Below are 22,999 nucleotides of genomic sequence, written 5' to 3'. Positions count from 1 at the left end.
TAATTCCATGTCTTCAATGTCCACCTGACCAGAGCCGATCATGCAGATCCATATAGCAATCATAATGCCTTCATTTATCAGCACTTCAGCAATGGCAACAAGTAAGAACGTGGCTATGAGGACATTGCTTATGACCCTGGTGTACAATCTGTGCACATGTTGACACCACTCAGCATGCTGTCAGACAGGACGAGGTGCTGACACAATACTTTTGCTACCTGGACCGCTGCAGTCAATCCATGCAGGATTCAACAGAATTGTTTTCATGGCAGCTTGTTGCATGCAGCACAACATTGGCCTTGACAATAGCTTTCTGATGAACCATTGTTGAGGAAGGCAGAAAGCAGCTAGATAACTCTTCGCTTGTTAGGTTGTCCAATCACAACTCAACAAACAGTGATACCAGCAACTTCAAACCTAATTCTCAATGTTACCTTCCCTCTGTTGTTGAATAACAGGAAGTCCACTTGGCCACAGCATATAAGTAGAAACCACCACAAAATGAGGATTCTTAAATGAATTTGTAAGTGCAAGCTTGTGTTATTCTGTACAAATGTCAATATTTACCTCTGTGCTTTATTTAGGGTCTGCTTTCCATAAGCTTTTGTCCATCCTAAGGTGCCTCCATTGTGTTACCCTGATGGTTGCAGTATGGAGTTATTTTCAGCAGGAGGAAGACTGGAGATGGACATTGACTTCAGAGGGCATGGCCTTCGACGACACCATCTTGGCATGCTGATGGCAGCAGCCTAGATGGATTGGAAAGATGATAGCTGTTATCTGGAAAGCGGAAGGCATGTTCATGATCCATGGAGCCATCGTCACTTCCTGGGATGGTACCTTAACCACGGTAGTAATTTAAAGCAGCTGAGATTGCTGAATTCTGTGATACTCTGCATACCCCTTTCAACATTGTTTAGACAATCATGATGGCAGTAATCCTGCCTTCCACTTGGTCACTGGGTGCCTTTTTGCTGCTAAAAGCTGAGACATCAGCCATTACACCATCTCATTCAGGTTAGGCCAGCATTTCGGATTGTAGTTGGTCACCGCAATCACATCACAAAGGCTCAGCTGATCTCACTAGCGCCTACTCTGTGCAATGTAACCTGTATGCCTCTACCTAACTCTTTTTAATCTGTACACCCTCACTTACTATGATCTGCTTGTACTGCTCATAAACAAAGCTTTTCATTGCATCTCAGAACACATGGCAACAAATCAATCAATCAAAACATTGCAGAAGGACTTTCTGTCAGATCTGTCGAAGTACTAAGTATCTCATTGTGCACCAGTTATATCAAAATCTTTACTGATGACTTCTGCAGCAAAACCCATGGGTAATTTCAACTTCCTGTGAGTTGATACCTGTGTTATCCTGCCACCAGCCCCCCTACCACCCCCCCCACCCCCCACACCCCCCCTCACCACCCCCCCCCCCCCCCTCCCCACCCCCCCACCCCCCCACCTGTTCTGGTTGCAGCTTACTCAAGCAACATGTCTCACCACATAAAGGCTCTCTATCTTTGGCACCCTCTGTCTAGTTGCAAGTGTGAAATCAAGCAATGGTGCAGTGGGGGTTCCTGGCTATGGTAGGCCCAGAGTGGGGACCTTGCAGAGACCTTGCATAAATATTGAAGCCGCGTTTACGACTCCAGGCAATGAAGATGAACTCCATTTAAGTACTTTCCTTTTATTTTTTCATACCTCAAAATGGAACTAGATTGAGGTGACAGAACAGTTTTTGCTGTAGCTCCCCAGATGTATGTGGCATTAACTCAGTTGTTCGTTCATTCATTCATTCATTCATTTATCGTAAAGGGGCCTGGATAAAATAGGCTACAATGAGCAATGTCACATGATCACATGATCATGCAAGAAGTCCAGCGAGCGCTATCTCAATGCTGAGAATAACTCACTGTATCTTTTAATTATGTTCCGGGTGTCAATGGGACATTCTGCTAGGGAGTGGTAAGTTACATATTAAGGGGTTTATTACTTGCCAGTGACCATATTCACTACAGATTTTACCTTATTAATATGCAACTTCCTATCCTACCCTTAGTAAGCTCGATCCTGGGAATTCTCCACATGGAGGTCAGCGCAAGTACCTGGAGACGTCAGCTTACCACTGGCTGGAAAAAGTCTTCCTGTTATCTGCCTGCAACAGCAGCTCAGAACCATGGCTAGTGACTGCACACATCCCTCTTCCATGGACATTGATATCGGATTCTTACCAGCGACTCAGGATCCTCATGGCACCTCTGATTTGTCTGCAGGATGCTTATGAAGTACAGGTCTGCATTGAATGGCACTCTGACAACTAGCATTGAAAGGCTGCTGCAAGGAGACTTTGCATACAGAGACAGCACCCAGCCCACAGTTTGGACCAGGCTGCAACTCAAGGTTGCTCACTTGATCTCTTAGCACTTTGAGTTAGCACCTGCTTGCATTTTCACACCAATCAGAGTTGAAAGGTTATCAGTATGGCCATACTCCTATGCACTTTTGCACAGATACACTGACAGACTACATGTCATACTTGTCAGAGATCTGTCTAATGGACGGGGAGGGATATCTTGCGGAATATCAATCTAATATCTGACATATCAATCTAATATCTACCGCAAATGACAGCCCATGCACAGACTCACACGCTGCACTCTCATACAAACAAATGGCCATTTTAGTAAGTATGTGGGACTAATTTTCAGTCTGGTCAAGAGAAGTCTGCAGTCAGTCATGAGGGTGCCCATTGTGTCACTCATGGGCAGAGTCTGGACATAGTCCAGGGGCTTAGCAATGGTCAGGCCTATTGGCAGTCACAGTCAAGGGAGTCATCATCATCAGTCAAGGAGCAGCAATGACAGCTATGAGGGGTCTGGTCGATCTTGTTGAGGGACTACTTATTGATGTTGGTCAGAGATGTGTAGCAAATACAGTCCTGAGGGTTTTGTGCATTGACGTTTGAGCAGGGTGCAAGAGGAATGGAGTGTAGAGGCTGAAGAACTCTCATTGTCACAAATGGGTGGGGCAGTCAAAGCTTGGGCAGTGGTGATAGTAGATTGGGATGAGGGAAATATCAAGATATAATGGGGTAATGCAGAACTGCATTAAAGCATATGAGAGGCTACAGTGGAGGGGGGGAAGTTTAATTGCCAGTGACCACCACCATAGCCTCCAGTGGGGGAGTACAGAGGAGTCAGGTCGCCATCATTATGTTACAATGTCAGGGCTGAGGACACAGAAAGTGCAGTTGGAAACAAAATTCAATGTGATGGGTCTCTACATTGATGGTGGGTTGTGAGAATGAGTGGAAATGGGTTGTCGGAGTAGTGTAACGTTAAAGTGGGCATGGAAGCTCTGGGCTTGGGGAGTGAGTACTTGGCAACTAGGTGGATCCAGATGCTGATGGTATCCACAGTAGTCTGCATCCCCTGGCACTACTTGCCATTCACTAGACGCTAATGAAACCGGAAATGGCAGCAACAATGACAAGGTGAGCAGTTTGATGGGCGAAGGTGCAGGATTCCTGTCTGTTGGAGGCTAAGTCACTGACTGGTAAAAAACAATTAAACATAATTTCCAGTAATTTCATCGTTCATTTGCAATTCTTGCAGAGTGAATGTGCTAAACTTCAAGTGCTGGTCGAAGGTGATTTGCACCGTGACATTGGTGCTTGCAAATTGAGCTCAATAATGTAGAAGATGATGGCAATGTCTTTAAAACAAGCAAATGCCAGCCGAAAGTGACTCCCAATTTTTGAAAATTGGAAGGGTGATGTGGGAGGCAGAGATGATTTGTTTCATCATTCATCTTGTAGGTATGAGAATGAACTCAACTGAATGAATTTCATTGTTGCTGTGGTCTGGGATGCAAAAGGGGTTGGAACTCAGTGGGCACTCCCTTTTTGATGGAATATGAGGGTGACTCTGCTGGCACAGCGCCTTCACCAAGTTGTGCACACACCGACATATAAACAGAAAGAGACAGTTTTAAAGGAGGAGTAGGGCCAATCAGAGACCAAAAAAGGATTTACATGTTGAGGTGTTAAATAAATACATGGCATCTGTATTTATAAAAGAGGAGGATGGTGCCCAGGCCATAATTACAGAGGAAGAAACCATTTCACTACAAGTGCTCAAATTTATAAGGAAGAAGTCTTGGATGGACTGTTGGCATTTTGGGTTGACAAAACACTGGGACCAGATGAGACACATACAAGGGTTTCTAAAGGAACAGTAGAAATTGTGAGGGCACTGGCCATAATCTTCAGCCTTTTCTAACATCACGACCTTGCTCAAGAAAAGTTGTAAGGATGATCCTAATGATTACAGACCAATTCAACGGTGGTGAAACTTCAAGGAATAATTATTAGTGATGGAATTAGGAGTCACATGGAAAAAGTGTGAGTTGATTAGGAAGAGCAAGCACAGATTTCTAAAGGGGAAATCATATTTAACTAACTTGCTGAAAGTTTTGAAGATGTTATAGAGAGGGTTGATGACAGTAATGCTGTTTATATAGTACATAATGGTTTCCAGAAGTTGTTTGTTAGAGTATCACAGAACAGACACTGTGAGAAAAGTTATACTTCATGGTATGAAAGTGGATACAAACTTGGCTGAGTGACAGGTAATGGTCAATGGATATTTTTCAGACTGGAATAAAATTTCTAGTGGAATTCCCTAGGGGTTAGTATTGGCATCCTTGCTTTTCTTTATATATGTTAATGATCTGGATCTTGGAGTGCAGAGGACAATTTCAAATTTTGCAGATGACAGGAAACTTGGAAGAATTGAGAACTACAAGGAGGATAGTGTTGAATTCCAAAAGAATATTGACAAGTTGGTGGAGTGGGCAGACAAGTACCAGATGAGGTTCGATGTGGAGAAATGTGAAGTGGTGCACTTTGGTTGGAAGATCACTAAAAGACAATACAAACTATGGGGTACAATTCGAAAGGGGGTGCAGGATAGAGGGCTCCAGATGTATATGTGCACAAATCATTGAAGGTGGCAGGACAGGTGGAGACAGCAGTTAATAAAGCATACAATGTTCTCAACTTTATTAATAGGAAAAGAGAGGTTGGAGCAAGGAGATGATGTTGAACTTATATAAGACATTTGTTAGACCTCAGCTAGATTATTGTGCACAATTGTAATAGGAAAGATGTGAACGCATTGGACAGAGTGCAGAAGTGATTTTCAAGAATGCTTCCAGGAGTGAGACATTTTGGTTGTGAGGGGAGATTGAAGAGGAAGGGACTGTTCTCCTTGAAGCAAAGCAGGCTGACAGGAGGTTTAATAGAGGTTTGAAAAATCATGAGATGGCTGTTCCTGCTCATTAAAAGGAAAAAAAAACAATAGGGTACAGATTTAAAGCAATGTGCAAAAGAAACGAAGGTGATGAGAGAAAAATTTCACACAGCAAGTAGTAGGGCATGGAATGCAGTGCCTGGAAATGTGGTGAAGGCTGGTTAAATTAGACATCCAAAAGAACATTGGATGATTATCTGGATAGAAATGGTGCACAGAGATATGTGAAAAAGAAAGGAGAATTGCACCAGGTAATAGAATCGATGCAAGTACGATGGACCAAATAGCATCCTTCTGTGCTCTAACAATGTTGGGATTCTGACACTGAAGCTACATATATGACAGAGACATAGCCCTTGTTATTGGGGTGCCGCATGCCTCACTGTCTGGGGGTGTGTGCAGCCAACATCTGCAGGTATGTCATTCACAGCTAAGAAGCTATTTTGCTCATTGTGTTCCTAACACAGGTCATTTTCAGGAGGAGTCATGCATCCAGCTGTTGGAGAGCTGTTCGCTGCTTTAAATCCTGCTGGCTGTGAAAGGGACTTCTGCTTTCCATGGGATGGGCTCCTTCAAGAGAGTGACAGGTGACCTGTGTGGAATCTCACTGTCACGCACCCACAAAATTTATCAGGATCATGACTGATGCCATCTGTACAAGATCACGCCAGTTCACGTTGTTTCCCTCCATGGTGAGGTTAGTTCTGCAGCCCGGGTAGTAGATTCAGTAGTTGGGTTGCCAACGGTGCAGGTGCCATTGGCTTCACACAAGGGGTCAGAGAGTCATGTCACAAAACTGCAGAATTCATCAACAGCAAGGGATTCCATTCCATTAACATCCAGGTGGTCTGTGATCACTGGTACGACTTCCGGGAGGTGTATGCCCACTACCCTGGTATTACATCTTACAGCTCTCTTTTGTACTTGGATTGCTTGAGGGTCCAGGTGCCTAGCAAGGCTGGTTACTGGCCTACAAGGGCTACCCACTGTGACTATGGCTCATGGCAGCTTTGTGCAATCCTCTAACTGATGTGTAACACAGATACAATGCTGCCCATTATGATAGAGCAAAGGACAGGGCTGCCGAAGATTTGGTTTTGCCACTTGGACCAGCCGGGATGAGTTGCAGGAACCTTACTGTATAGTGCAGAGAGCGTGTGCTTCACCATCTATCATGATGGGTGTTGGACAATTCGAGCTGGAAATGAGGTAACGTGTTGAATGCTGAGGATTTGGCTGGTCAGCAGTCTCCCAAAGATATTTGACAGGAGTAAACCCTCCTTGTATATAGCTGAGCTCAGCTGTATTGGTCACTACAGGCCCGACAAGACCAGAATGACTCCTGGTTCCAGTAGATGACAGTTGGCTGAAGCAACTAACATTGTCTATAAAATAGTCAGTGATCACCATGCCATCGTTTAGTTTGCATTGTGGGGCAAACTTCAGACTCTATTCATTTTGTTTGTACTTGCTTTCGTTGACTGTGAATAAAAGCTCATGTTTAGAATTGTCTAATTGCTTGCTTGCCTGTATGTGATATTCCACTACCGGCCAACAACTAACTAAGGGTATACAGGAGGCACTGGGGACAGTGTACTGGTGACTCAGAGAAGATGTTTAAGCAGGACGTAGGAAAGGACAGTAAACCTTAGAGCCTGGTGATTAAACAACTAGGTTGAGAAAATGGGTTGCATGAGAGAGGTCTTGGGAAAGAAGCTCTCAGTGAAAATTGATTAATATAGCACTTCACCAAAAAAAATGTAAGGTTCAGCCCAACATCTCTTAAGTCATGAGATGGCAACAAATGAGAACTCAGCATTAAAATATATGGTGAGAATCAGATTACCCAGGACCACATAACTGATTTTAACTCACATTTTGCATTATACATTAGCAAAATTAAACGAGAATAATGATTCCTGGCTGCAAATTAAACTTATACCTGTAGTAAGCAAATAAGTAACGTATGATCCACCTTCACGAAAACTATATTCTGAATTCAAGCCAGCAGGTTATTTCAACTGAATCCAGAATCAAACCCAAGGGTTAATGTTTTAAAATAGAAATGTACCAATGTGCTCAGCATAGCTTTTTTAATGAGCTTGTTAAAGTGCAGTGAAAGATACCACTGATTAATACTTTTAAGGAAATTTACTAATATTTTTGCTGAAGGATGTGCAGAGGAAAGTAATCACCTGCCACAGATTAATATTCAGAGAAACTTGAGACTTTGATACTGAAAATAAGAGGAATACTTTAGACGCTGTATAAACATGTTTGACAAAACAAACATGATGAGTTCAATGACCTTTACTTTTGCTTTGTTCATTTGTTTTTGTTCAACATGTTTGTGCATGCAACTAGTAATGATGAAGCAGAATATGAGTAATTAGGTTCCTCGCACCAAATTTTACTGTGTGGACTTTGTCGGGATATTCATCTTCAAAAAAAACTAATCAACTCCTATAAAGATCAAAAGAAAATTTTGTGCGTGAGATTTAGAGTTCATTCAGCAGCTGGAATGATTTTAAACTCCTACTTAACAATTTCATAGAGTAAAAATTCAAGTCAACTTTCTGCCAGTCTATTCAACTGACCTTTCATTTGAGATTAAATTTTGCAAAGGCATATCAAACGATTCAAGCAATGCATAATTATGTCTGCATAACATTTCATTTATTTTGTTATAAAGGGTTTTTTTTCATTCATCCAGGACTATATGTGATAAATCACATTTCTGCCTTTTTGTTGTGTTTGATATTGTATGGAAATTATTCTAGGATTCTTTGACTCACTAGCTTCATTCTTCCTCAGTCCCTCAGTGGGTCGCAGTGGCACTGGAAGGACTTACTTCACTGTTTTGTTGAAGAGATATCTGAACCAGGCAATACAGTTTATACCAGGTATGATGCTAATGCTGAGTTACAGCAGAGATTTGAAATGCCCCAGAAAAATTTCCATAAGAATGAAAGACATGAAATTCAATTTCTCATAAACGCTCATACATATGTATTACTCTATAGCTAACACCACAATACCAATAAAAAAAAATCACTTACCCTACTGACATTGTGCTTTAAATTCAAATTGTTTGTTTTTCTTTTGATTTCCTTTCGTGAAATAATATTTTAACTCAAATTTAAATTGAAGCTTGTGGCTTCTAACAATTTCAAATAATCCAAGGTCATGTTCAGCATAGAATAAAAATATATATTCACACAAGACTATTACTGATACATCATATGAAGGCCTACACCTGTAGTTTATGGTGAAGTTTGTATCTACCATCACATTTGTTGACGAAACTGAAATTTCTGGGATGAAGAAACAAAGATTATATTTTGGGATCCTGCAGATGTGACTGTGTAGGGCAGGGGGCAATATTTATTGTCAGATATATGTGGCGCTCTTGTGATGAGTGGCTGTTGAACCAAGAATAAACTTTCTTCTGAAGATGCATCACAGAGCAGACATGGTAGAGAATGATAGAATGATCTACCTTAAAGGACTTCTGAATAGCTGAAACCTTGGGGTGATAATGCAATATGGTTTTCATCACAAATGCATAATTTGTGTTATTGGCTGGAGGTATAATTGAAAGTACAAGCTGATAATCAGATTTTAGGGGTGGAAAAAGGAATTTTAGGAGTAATAAGCTTTTAATTGTACAAGAATAATGCACTCTAATAAATTCAAGAAGGAAGATTTGGGGAGTTAAGGGATCTTTTAGTGGAGCAAATGATCAGGAAAGTGGAGGCAAAGGCAGTTCCCATAATGTCTTGATCCTGGACATAACCAAGTCCATAAGATTTTGCAATGAACATGAGAGATAAGAACAGAGAATATCAAAGTAGGATGTCAGAAGAGGTGGTGGTAATTAAGGATTCTGGGATCACTCTTAGACTCAAGAATAATCTTGAACTTATATGATTCTCTTATAGAGATGTGGTACTCCTTGTGCTGTTGAATGGTCAATGAGAGTGAACAGATGGAGATGCTTTCAAGTCTGCAAACTTCACATTTGGGAACACAAAGCATGTTGGAATGGAAGATTTTTAAAAATTAAGCAACATTGGGTAGTTGTGATCAGAGGTGGAACTCAAGCACCTTTTTCAGAACTCAGCAGTGGCAGTAATATTATTGCAGATGGAAACTCAAAGGGTGCAGAGTAGGATTTACATGGGGTAGTGGTCCTGGAGCAGGGAGGGAAAGTATTTTCCCAAAGTGAATGACAAAAGTGATATAGGCGAGTGATATAACCAAAGTGTTGCATGCAAAAAAGATAAAGTGGTGATCAGAAATTACCTTGTCACCAATTAAAATCTTTGAGGTGGTGAATCCTTGGATAGCATTGTCAAATGGGTAGTGAAGTGTGTGAATGGGGTACGTTGAGTGAGAGGACAGGGGAGAATTAGGTGCAATTGGATTAAGATTGGGAATAAGAAGTTACTCCATGCAAAGGCTAAAAAAGGAAACCTTGGCAAGTAGAGTAGAAAGTGCAAGAATTAAAAAAAGAATGCTGGAAGATTGGGAGACTTGATTGACAAAGAAGATATCAGTAACATATGGATTATATGGTATGGTGTAGCATGGTGGAAGCCATTTCAGATTAGATAATTTTGGTAAAGGATAAGCAATCATTGTCTTGTAGCTGGATTGCTGCCAGCTCATGGGTATCAATAAACTCAGCCAGGATAACGTCACAGAGAGTGCACATTCTGGAAAGCCACGGAGAGCTGAATTTTGGTCACCCATGTAGTCGTCGTAAAGGCATGGATTGAGAACAGGATGTTGTTAAACAAATAAACCACCAGTGAATGAGTTGGAAGGAATAGCCACTATGAATATGAGATCAGGAGCTAAGAATTCTACAAGAGACAAGAATGAGTAGCACTGTGGGTGCAGCAGGGGTAACACTTGGGTAGTACAGAGAGTTATATGCCAGGTAAAGACAGATATGAGCATAATATGACAGTATGATGAAAGAACACCAAGGAGTAGCAGTGAACAGGGCAAAAATGTATGTTATAAATTGAAAGGGTAAAAAGGTAGCAGTAAGGTTAGTGACCTCGGGTGCAGAACAGCAAGCAACATACAAAAGTAGGTTAAGGTTAGATTCTGTTATGATACAGAAAGAGCTCATTTGGTCCAATGTGTCTGCACCAGCTCTTCAAATGAGCATCATTACCTACTGCCAGTTTCCCCATATCCCTGCACATTATTTCTATCCAAATAATTATTCAATACTCTCCTGAATCCTTCAATTGGATTTCAATAGAGACTAACACATGGTTTCACAATTTCTATGCACAGAGACTTAGGACATGGTAATTTGGAATCCTGCAACAAGCCTATTCATTTGTCTGGATCTGATGGAAGTTCAGGGCTGGTGTTAGGAGTTAACCATTTTACTCAAGCAACATTATTTTTCATTCATGAAGTAAAATGATTCACTTTCATTAAGCAAATATCGTACGAGGAAAATTGCTACAATACTTGATACAATACTGCAACTAGAATTAAACCCAGAAGGAAACTAAATGAACACTTAAACTGGAATTGTAAATACTGACTCATCTTAGAGTGATTTTTCCCAGTTAATATATTCTTCCATAATTTCTTCATGACCGTATCAAAATTCAATAATATTTCCAGGTTTTATCTATGTTGTATTTCTTATAGACATTAGCCTACAACATGTTCCAACTAATCAATTTAACTCAGATTATAATTAGAATGACAAAGTCTTACATAAGTTAGTTCTTCTGTTAGTGCAGAAGTATCTTAGAAAAAATAAAATTGATTTGTTTGCAAAGTAATTTACACCTGCCATTATATTAATCTTAGAATGTTATCTAACCAAAAATAGCTTGTCTCCCTCTGCTTTGGATGAAAGCATCTCTCAAATTGGATGAATACACTTGCAAAATATTTCTATTTCATTTGCAGAATGAAGAAGAAAATTGCACAAATAATTAATGAGAAATAAATATACAGTAACCCATTCTCAAAATATTTTTGCATAGGAAGGTCACTGAAGAGAAATTGCATACAAATCTCAGAAATGGAAATATTCAGTTTGTTTATCTGTATGTTAGCTTTCTGATGCTTAAAGTTATAATTTTTCTTTCATTTCAATAAGTATAATTCTATTTCCATTACTGATCACATGTATAACATAGTCATTTGACTATTTTTGCATGACAAGTTGGTTTGAATCATCTTAAGATATCTATTAAAGCAGTATAATTTGCATGAAAAATTGACAAACATTTTACCTTTTTTGTTTTCAAATGCTTTGGCACAAACATGCAGGTGATCTGGAATTCATGGCATGGAAAGATTTCACTTCTCAGTCATAGATGCTGGCTCTCTCTAACCTCAACTCAAAAGAAAATCTTTATCCAAACATTATTTGGAGAATCTAGTGTCTGACTCATATACCGTGTCTCTCAAATGGTGTTATTATTTCAGTGAAGTCAGAGTGCTATCTTTTGGTATTGCTTTCTCTAACATTTGCTGTCTTTCATGGTCAAGGCAAGGAATGAGGCATTATTACTACTAATTGATATGTATCCATGAGTATTTTACTTGACTAAATGGTCAGCCAAAGCAATTGCAAGTGCAATCTTGCATCAGATTTATTTGAGTTCAAGAGATTTAGATTTATGGGCATATTATAGTAAAGTGTATTTAAATTGAATGTTATGAATATTCACAGTTACAACATTTTCAAATGGGCAAGGATTATTTATTATTATTTTTATTCAGGCAATTGTGATTCCTAATCTAGTGTTTGATTGAAATAGGAATTCTACATGTCCAGTAAGTGGCCTTATCCTCCGAATTTAGTTCCCTTATTCTACTCTGAAGATAATTGGGTTTAATAGTTTTAGGGGGAACATATGGGATGGTGATACAGGAAAGACAGGTAATAGCATTATCAACAGAAAGCAGCAGCAGAAATAGCATGCTATGTTTCAGCAATAGCATGCTTCAGTTTAAGAAGAGAAGAAATGGACGTACTGTAGAAACTGGCCATTACGTAGTGTTGGCAGCGATCACCTGTAAATTCATTTGGACACCTGACAAGAAAAACAAAAACCATAGAGAAAGAAACAAGATAGAAAGGGTTTAACATTAGAACAGAGCATTCAAGGACACATATCCCAAAAACATTGATGAGACCACTGGATTGTTCAACAGCAGTAGAAATGTTTTACAAAATAACATTTTTTTAAAAATGTAGTGGTCTTTATATGCTGCTTCAATCAAAATCCCCAACTCCAGTGCTGTCACCAAGGATACCTAGAAGTACTGCAACACTTCCTTACAATAACATACTTAGATCAGGTTTATATGTTCTCAAGGGTTCAGTCTCCAAACATCTTTGTCCGAAGAATCCAGGTTGGCATCTAGGGGAGGAAAAGGGGACAAATCACAAAACAAATGTAGGCAAATGCTAGGTCGAAGTTACAAAATAACTTCATTCCCCAATGGGATCATTTGTGTTATAATGAGAAAGCAAAGAAGCTGCTGAAATAGTATGTTCCTTTTTCCACCGCTAGTTTGGTAGGTTCACTAACGGTTGGAACAGATTATTTCAGATTATTTTAATGAGAAATGAAAACATACAGAGTCAATAATTTTTATTCCAATTCAATAAAATATGATGACTAATTTTGGATAAACACAAGTAAATATTTTGTGTTGTGGTACAAGTAATTTACCAAAATAACACTGATAAATCTGCACTATATATTTCTGAGAACTGCAGTAAAAAAGTAAGAACAAGCAAAATTATGGAATTTGAAGTAATTCAAGCTGCATAGACCAGTCACCTTGAAAGTGATACTGATATATGAAGTTATTATAATTGAATGAATGAAGTTACCATACATCATGTACTAGAAATATAAATAGCATTTAATAATGTTAAAGGTTTAAATAAATACTTAAAATACATATATGATTTGAAGTAACACAACGTATGGTTTCATGAAATTGTATTAACACGTTTCATAATATAGTTTTGCAAATTAATTAGGCATTAGGTGCGGATTTTTTATAATGGGTACAAATTAGTAGTTGTATTAACAATCATTTGTAATAACCAGCTACATAAAACTGATTTTCAAAGGGAAGTCATTCAAATCATTGGTTATATATTTTGCAGGATTCTGAATTGAGTTTCATCACATTGTGGAGAAATCTGTTTGGTACATGGAAAGTTGTGATCAACAACACTTCTTTGCTTTCCCCAAGTACTCTGGGTCAAAGTTCAGAGGGGTGTGATAATGTTATATTATCTGTAATCTCTCTCACTATATATTTCCACATTATTTTGTTTCCTACATCCTTTAATTTGCTGAAAATCTATTTAGAAAGATAATGGTGGCCCATATATTCCAGGCAATATGTTTGTAGATGAACAGAGTGGATAAACTATGAACTAAATACAGATTTCCGAATCTTGTAATCTCAGAACATTATTTGTTCGTTATATTTTCCTTATTGACCTCTAGAAATGCTCATTTGCTCTTTATCTTCTTTTGCCTAATTTCAAGTAATTTGCTAACTTCTTTCTGTTTATTTTCCTTCCCAATTCAAATTTATCTAACCTGTATAATATATAACCTGTATAATTTCCTAATATATGAAAAATCTGGATCAAGTTATCCTTTAGTTAAAATAAGACATGATAAATATATTGGGAGAACTCATTCTATAGAGTGACAAAATAAAACCATCAGTTAATTTGAACAGGTTGAGGAAGTGACTGTTTCAATCTGGTTTAGTAACCTCAGTCTGTGAAAGTTTCCATCTAACCATTTAACATTTGCAGTATCAAATTTCATGAGCTGAATCATATTACAAAGAACTTTTGCTCTTAGCTGTATTTTTGCCAGAATAAAATGATTTTATATGGGACTTAATATAAAGTTCATGTTCAATAAAGGGAAATTATTATCAATTTTTCAGTGATGAAGTAGTTTATAGATACAATAATTCAGTGAGAATTTGAATAACCATTTGCATTGTCCTATTAAAAAATAGAAATGGTGGCTGTTGGCAGTTGAAATTGCAAAAGGCACTTAATATAGTGTCACAAATTAAGATGTTTAGCAAAATCTATACCAAGGAGTAAGGGACCAGTAATAGCATAGATACAAAATCGGTTAAGGGCTAGATAACAGAGATGATGTGAATGGCTGGGTTAGCACTGGGACCTCTTGTGAATTTGATTTGAATAATGAATTGAACTTCAATGTGCAAGACAGAATTTCAAAAATTGCAAACGGCACAAAAATTGGAAATGCAGTGAACACTGAAGAAAATAATGATGCGCCTTAATTAGGCAGGGGATGGTACAGCTGGACACATGGCAGGTGAAATTCAACTGGAACAATGTCACATTTTGATGGGAAGAGCAGGGAGACTATGGCACAGAAAGAGTTAGCTCTAGAAGTGTTTTGAAATTTTTTTTGAAATTATTGGGGCGGGTTCAGAAAGCAGAGACCCTATGACTTGTAAATTGAGGCATAACGTGTAAAAGTCAGGAGTGTAATGCTAAATCTGCTTAAACATGAGCTCTGCCTCAGGTGGAATACAGTGGGCAGCATGCTTGAGGAAGAACATAAAGGTTTCAGATCATTTATAGAGGTGATTTAGTAGAATTGAAACAGGAATGATAGATTACAATTACATAGATAAATTAGAGAAGCTGAGATGTGTTCTCCTTCAAGCAGAAAAGAAGTTATGAAGGGCTTAGATGAAGCAAATGAAGAGAAACTGTAGGTTTCTGTGGAGAGGGTTCTGGAGTGGGGCATATTAGTTGAAGGATTGCTGATTGAATCAAGGGCAAGCTGTTCAACAGTGCCACAGTGCTCCAGACCTTTGCTAAGGCAGTAACTGGAGGGATATGGTGTGTTCAATGGCTGGCGGTTCTCAAAGGTATTTCACAGGTGGCTCCTCATGTGATGGTCGGACTTCCAGTCATGATCAAAATGCCCAACAGCTGGACGTGGCTCATAATTATCTACTTAACCAGCTCACTTAATTGGTCACACAATGGGCAATCTAGTCATTAACATTTCTGCCATTGACAAAATGGCATGGTGACAGAAAGCTATCGGTGATCCCATTCCCTTCCTGTGCTACTTTTTCATCCTTTGCACTTCCCAGCCCATCTGCAATGTGTCTGGAAAATTTGAACCACTGTTTCCAACAGCAGAATCAAAGATCAATGACCAATCAAGTGAGGGATGTCAGAAAATTGACAAAAGAACTGGCTGGCTTTAGGCTGGCATTTTAAAATAATGAGTGTTCAGGATTTATTAATGATGCCTGACACATTCAAAAGTAGCTTTCAAAGGGAAACTGGATAAATATTTGAAGGAGTAAGAAAGCTAAAAGGGTATGGTAAAAAGAAGCATGGAGGGGGAAACTTGAACTGTTCTTAGAAAGTGCTGCATTGACTCAATTGGCTAAACACCCTCATTCCATGTTGTTCTGATTGTACATTACATCCTTCTATGTAATTATACTATTGTTGAGACAAGCTGTCAAGTATATTTCACCTCAAAACTATTTTTGTTAACGATGTTGCTGAGTAACATTCCTCAAAAAAAAATGTTTGAATTACCTATTAGACTGCTGCGTTAACACATAAAATAATTTTATATGTAATTCAATGAGAACATGAATTTGATTGGCAAGCTAAAACAAGACTTATAAGATACCTCGGAAAGATAACAACTGGGGCTTTGCACTGGTTATTGTACAAGTCTAGAAGAAGCTTCTTTCCAAATCATGTTTCTTTTAGTTCTATTTTATTTTGTTTACCAATGTTTTCTTATTTTGAAAGATCACCTCTGAGCATGTAGGATAGATTTCTCCACAATTGCAGACACCTGGCAGAGGATCAGGTTTGTATACTAAACTGTTGGAATTTATTACTTTCTGAACTGAAAATTATTTTTACATTTTAAGGAGAATAGCAGAGTCACAATTCTCAAGACACTCATTCTAACTTCGAAATCTTTGCAATTAAACGTTGTTAAATTCAATGAGTTATGATTTGTATTAGATTAGTTATTCACATTAATTGACACAAATCGTGCAGTTCATTTGCTTGCCTTTCTTTTTCATTCACATATGCAGAAGATCAGAAAATAGTGTAACTATGAAGTATATAGTCATAGTTAATATTGGTGAAATAAAAACCATGATGGCCACAGTGACTAAAACATGCATAGACTGATGGAATCAGAGATTCAAGAAGCCAACTGAAGCCGATCTTGCCTGCTCCTGCTACCAATTAATGCAGCATGTTACAGAAATATTAAATTCAAGAAAACTGCAGATGAAAAATGTGAAAACTAGAGGAAAGGACATTTAATCTTCAGAAAAACAAAAAACTTTGTGTGAGTTGACAGCATGTGAATTAAAGTACGAAATCTTTTCAAACCAAGGAGCACTGAAGTTTATGGAAAGCCATCAATGCAGAATAATATTTTATGATAAATGCTCATCACAAACATTGCTGAGGTGACTGGACACAGTTTAGTATGCTATTTACTTTTTCTCCAAACTTTACAAAAATGTTCATTTTGGTAATTCTGTCAAAGACATTCTATGAGTTGAGATATTCATTCACCATTACTAAGGCCAAGTCCAAATATTTTGAAGGTCTTTGGTTAGGTACATGGAACTATGGAGCATTTATTAATCCATTTTGTCACAGAATGTTGACATTCTGCCTTTGCCATTTTGATTTACCACATGGGAAATTCCAAGGATCAGCTATTCCATAATGGAAGGCATCAAGCAGGAGTACGGAGGTTCATCCCAGGAAGTTACAGAGTTTAATGGGCTGGTTCTTAACCTCACAAGATCTGGCATTGGCCAGTTAAAAAGCAGTAATAAATATGTGGTATATCCTGAGTTCAGTTCTCTAGCCCACCTATCCACATAATGAATGATATGTTCAAAGGATTCTATGGAAAAGTAGTTACAATGTGCGTGAAAAGTACATTTCTGTGGAGTTTCTCCCAGTCACCTGGCATAACTTCAACAGAAAACTTGGAGAATTGCCATAAATAGCTGTTTATGCCTTTGGTGCAGGATTTCTGTTGACATTATGGCAGTATACCAATTGAATCCAGAGTCGTGATAGATATCTAATTAATAGGCTCTGAAGAAAAGATATACAGAATAAATATCAAAAAAATCAGAAGAAGAAATGTTATTCATTGTAGGTTGGCCACTGTTTTATAAAAAGTGAGGAATTATGCGGCAAATAGAGTGACTAAATGCACTGTTATGTAATATCATAAGATATATCCAATCAAACAAAAAAGACAGATTTGGTTTGTGGCTTGTGCAGGTATTTTGAAAGATCCAGGATTTTTTATTTTAACCCAGAGACCCCAGTTAAAATTATTGATGTCAGGTGTTCACAGAATTAGTTTTGAGTATGGCTCAATGATCTCAAGCATGATCTTGTCCTGACCTCCGATATCGCCACAGTTAAGAATAGCACGAAATCATTAAATTACAAAATGCTTGTACCAAATCTCTAGTCATTGGTCAGACTGTTTAACAAATGGGCAAGATGATTGTGACATTTTACCCTGTCACAATTGATATTGAGCATTTCTCATTAATTATACATTGATATTGATAAAATAGCTCAATGATCTGAATTCCAAACTAAACATGTCAACTTCAGCAATACACTGCCACTGTCAGTTAGGTTTTACACTAGCATAAATCAACAACTTCAAACTGGGAAGACACAAGTCAAGACAAGAAGTAAAATCTTCAGGAATTATTAGGGATTTAAGTGATGCTATGTTCCTATATTAATTTTCTATTGAAGCAAACTTTCAGGCCTTGACATAAGACATTGTTTCTGAGGAATTAGCTGTTTTTGGTTGAAATACAAGCCTTCAAAAATCTTGAGTAGACATAACTTTGAATAGCATTTGGTGACATAATATCAAAATCTACTTGCTTAATCAAACAGACTGTCTGGCCAATGACAGAAACATTGTAGAATTGGCTTGTAATTCAGTGCTCTGTTCCTACCTTCAACAATGGTATATTGAAAGACAGGACCTAAAAAAAATGTATATGAATCATACTATCAATGCAAATTTATCTCTGTGGAGCAATATTGATTTGTTGCTCATCTTTGCAAGATTTGGCTTAAATCTTACTCAATGGCGTTGTTTTCTTTAATCACGTATGTACTTCCTAGTACTGCTCTTCAAATTGATTAATTAAATAGCCTCATTAATTTATTAAGATAGTTGTGATATTGGCTAGTGGAGTAAATCAAAGATGCTTCTTTATATCGGTAAACAGGAAGCGATGAAAAGTAAGTACCAGCACAGTTTATTTTTTATTGCTTGAACTTAAATTAATTTTCTTTGAAATTAGTTAAATGACATCAACTAAATTTTTTGAAGACCATTTTTCATTTAATGCGTGACATGTGTCCAGTCCCTATCAGAAGGTCAGCGATGAGAAAGCAATGTACAGGGAGATGTCATGCTTGGTTTTGTGGTAGTCATACATTCTGTTTGTTTTGTTATTATTCCCCCAATCAGACCAGACACCTATTCTTTATAAACCAGTAATCAGAACAACAACCTTTGAAAAATGGTGTTAGTTACACGGCAAAAAGAACACAGGTTCCATCACCTCTTCAGTCAGCATTCAGTATTTATAAATAAGCTACACAAATTCAGAATACATAATGACATTTCTTCTATGAAAAACTGAAAATTTACTTTTTCAGTACTAGAACACTTCAGATTCTTATAATTTTAACAGTGAGTTGCTAAAAAAAAGAGTTACCAGCAAGGAGGCAAGGTTTTCCATTTTCATAAGATTTCAAGCAGATGGTTTTTACTTTCAAATATTAAACCAAGTCATAAGCAAGGTTCTATCTGTCATCAGTTTTAAAATGCTCAGTGCTTTTATGTAGTAAGTAACTGTAAGTGAATCAGAGGTATCCGTAGAAATCAGTGTTAAAGTCAGAGTTAGGACCATTCAGCCATTTTGTTTTACCAGGAAGAAAACAATTTGTACAATTTGAATGACTACAGCATACATGTATAGCACTGTGCATTTCTAAATTAAATAACTTAAAACAAAATTCATCACTAATTATAAAAAACAATACAGCATACCTCCTTACATTAAAATATAGAAAAAAATCTCACCTGTATTTATAGATTGACCAGGGTCCAACTAGTGGCAGGTGTTAGTCAGTGAATGGAGCTTCACAGACATGGATTGGCCAACTCCTGCCACCAGATGGAGCACTAATGTATGAGATTGGAACAGGATAGTCAGGAGGAGGGAATGGAATCAACAAGGAAGGGAGCAACCTTGGAGGGAGACATGGACAGATTGGGTAGGAAGAAAGCTGGGCCAGGTACAAGTTGGGAGGCCAAGCTGTGGCAAGGACAGGCCAGAAGACTGCAGGTTAGCTAATGTGGTGCCATTGTTTAAGAAGGGTGGTAAGGACAAGCCAGGGAACTATAGACCAGTGAGCCTAACCTTGGTGGTGGGCAAGTTGTTGGAGGGAATCCTGAGGGTCAGGATGTACATGTATTTGGAAAGGTAAGGACGGATTAGGGATAGTCAACATGGCTTTGTGCATGTGAAATCATGTCTCACAAACATGATTGAGTTTTTTGAAGAAGTAAAAAAAGAGGATTGATGAGGGCAGAGCGGTAGATGTGATCTATATGGACTTCTGTAAGGCATTCGACAAGGTTCCCCATGGGAGACTGATTAGCAAGGTTAGATCTCACGGAATACAGGGAGAACTAGCCATTTGGATACAGAACTGGCTCAAATGGTAAGGTCCTAGGGAGTGTTGCTGAACAAAGAGACCTTGGAGTGCAAGTTCATAGCTCCTTGAAAGTGGAGTCGCAGGTAGATAGGATAGTGAAGAAGGCGTTTGGTATGCTTTCTCTGATCGGTCAGAGTATTGAGTACAGGAGTTGGGAGGTCATGTTGCGGCTGTACAGGACATTGGTTAGGCCAGTGTTGGAATATTGCATGCAGTTCTGGTCTCCTTCCTATTGGAAAGATGTTGTGAAACTTGAAGAGGTTCAGAAAAGATTTACAAGGATGTTGCCAGGGTTAGAGGACTTGAGCTATAGGGAGAGGCTGAACAGGCTGGGGCTGTTTTTCCTGGAGTGTCGAAGGCTGAGGGGTGACCTTTTAGAGGTTTACAAAATTATGAGGAGCATGGATAGGATAAATAGACAAAGTCTTTTCCCTGGGGTCAGGGAGTCCAGAACTAGAGGGCATAGGTTTAGGGTGAGAGGGGAAAGATATAAAAGAGACCTAAGGGGCAACTTTTTCACACAGAAGGTGGTACGAGTATGGAATGAGCTGCCAGAGGAAGTGGTGGAGGCTGGTACAATTGCAACATTTAAAAGGCATTTGGATGGGTATATGAATATGAAGGGTTTGGGGGATATGGGCCAGGTGCTGGCAGGTGGGACTGGATTGGGTTGGGATATCTGGTCGGCATGGACGGGTTGGACCAAAGGGTCTATTTCCATGCTGTACATCTCCAAGACTCTAAATAAAGGAAGAGGGGAAGAAGCAAATGTAGGGAGCAGGAAACTCAAGGAGGCAAGGCTGGGAGATGGGTAGAGAGGAGACAACAATGTTAAACTGTAAAAGGCCAATGAAATTTGACAAAACAGGCCTTAAAAATAAAAGAATGTTAATATGAAACCATGTTAAGTGGGGTTACTTAAACAGAGGATTTACTGTATATTGATTGCTGTTAGCAGTGGAAGATCCATATCTCACAGAAATAAGATTAAAAACAGAAAACAAAAAATTATCACAAGAAGCTGTGTACCATTCTCCACATCATGTAACTAGATGGCCAATGGAATCATGGAATCCCCATAGAAAGAGGCCATTCACCCCTTCAGTCTGCACTGACACTCTGAATAGCATCCCATCCAGACCCAGTCCCATCCCAGTAGACCCACATTTCCCCTGCTTCATCCGCCTAACCTGCACTTCCCTGGACACTATCACCAATTTGCCATGGCCAATCCACTTAACCTGCACATCTTTGGACTGTGTGAGAAAACTGGAGCACCTGGAGGAAACCCACATAGATACAAAGAGAATATGCAAACTCTACACAGTAAGCCACCCAAGGCTGGAATCAAAACTGGGTCCCTCTCACTGTGAGGCAACAGTGCTAACTACTGAGCCACCATGTCGTCCATTAAAAGAAGAATATTATAGCTGAAATGCACAGAACTCTGCAGCAGAGTATCAGTTTTTTTCAACCAGATAGGCCTGAGTTTAAATCCTGTTCCTGATAATCATTCAAAAACAAGTTTTATCAACAGTCCACCAGATTATTAGATTGAAAGCTTTGAATGGTTAACAATTCTATTTTAGGGATAAAAAGATTAATAGTCCTCTCCCACAGAAAACATACCACCTTCTTTCACAAATCTGCAGTGTAAACCTATGAGATCAGGTGGTCTTTCTTCATGAGCTGAAGTCAAAAGGATGTTGCTGGTGATACTAACAAAGATACTGAGAAGGGGTTGGGCGGGTGATAAGAGAGAGGGAAATTATGGCAAAACACATGTAAATTTAAAACACAGAATGATTAAAAGGTGCTGATTGATATTTGGTCAGTTTATAATGTCTTGCAGAATTGTGGAAACATCCTTATTAACAAGGCTATCATGAGGTTATATTGAATTACAATACATTCTCCAACTGAATGATAAATCCAAATCTCCTAAATGTCTCTAAATGCTGGTATTCATTTTAATAGCAAGTCCTATGACTGTAAAGCCAATGGCCTTTTTTGAGTATGGCTATGGACACAAGCAATGCACTGTAGATCAATTTCTGTGATGTCAACGGATCCTATGTCAAAAAGGCTGTCAACCTGGCAATACCAGTTATAAAATACTGCTGCAAAATGGGTCAAAGAGTTTTTAAAAAGGCTAATGCATTGTCAGTTTGTGATTTTCTGAAAGTACTACAATTAATTGATTATCAACTATATAAAGAGAGAAACCTACTTTTAACCAATCTATTTGCCGCAATCATAAGTACTTGAATTTGAAATTCTTAAGTGCCTTCTTCAAACAAAGTTACTGAAAGATAGTATCTATCTTTAAATTTGAATCTAAATAACTAGATGAAAATATTTGCTGCAAAGACATGGAAACATTCCATTTCGTCTTTATTGCAAAAACATGAGAAGACTGCTTGGTACCAGAACTATAAATCGATATGAACTACTTGATTAGTCTGTGGGTCATACCCCTTGTTTTACAAATGGATATATTGTTGCACACGTCGTGTATTGCTCTGGACACATCTGATCATATTTTTTAGGAGAGTTCTGTTTCACTACTGTGTATCTAAGAATTAGTCCTTATTAGTTTTCGTGATTATCTTATAAAGAAACATCATTAACAATTCGACAAGATTGGTAGCTAGTTTCCATCAACATGAAGGATCTAATAGATAGGATTGCGAGGCTAATCAATCACCAGATTGAAGGTGATGCAAATAACATTTATGATGTTCTTTTCAAAAGATATAAATAAGGGAAAATGATTACTATTGGAACTAATTAATATACACAATTCCCT

The 22,999-nt window shown here is 38.3% G+C and overlaps 1 protein-coding gene across 2 annotated transcripts in view; it reads right to left on the bottom strand.

Moving 5' to 3' along the window:
• LOC140492098 (pro-neuregulin-2, membrane-bound isoform-like) overlaps positions 1-22,999 on the bottom strand; it is a 690,845-nt gene that overhangs the window by 33,649 nt on the left and 634,197 nt on the right. The window contains exon 5 of one of the 2 annotated variants that reach the window (XM_072590830.1): positions 12,345-12,403. In XM_072590830.1, coding sequence (XP_072446931.1) covers positions 12,345-12,403 — 59 coding nt within the window. Of the gene's footprint in view, positions 1-12,344; positions 12,404-12,662; positions 12,734-22,999 lie in introns of both variants that reach the window. The other variant, XM_072590831.1, reaches the window with a different exon arrangement.

The sequence above is a fragment of the Chiloscyllium punctatum genome, chromosome 20 (genome assembly GCF_047496795.1).
Source record: "Chiloscyllium punctatum isolate Juve2018m chromosome 20, sChiPun1.3, whole genome shotgun sequence".
NCBI lineage: Eukaryota > Metazoa > Chordata > Chondrichthyes > Orectolobiformes > Hemiscylliidae > Chiloscyllium > Chiloscyllium punctatum.
The sequence above is the reverse complement of the archived record's forward strand: the minus strand, read 5'-3'. Positions and strand labels throughout refer to the sequence as shown.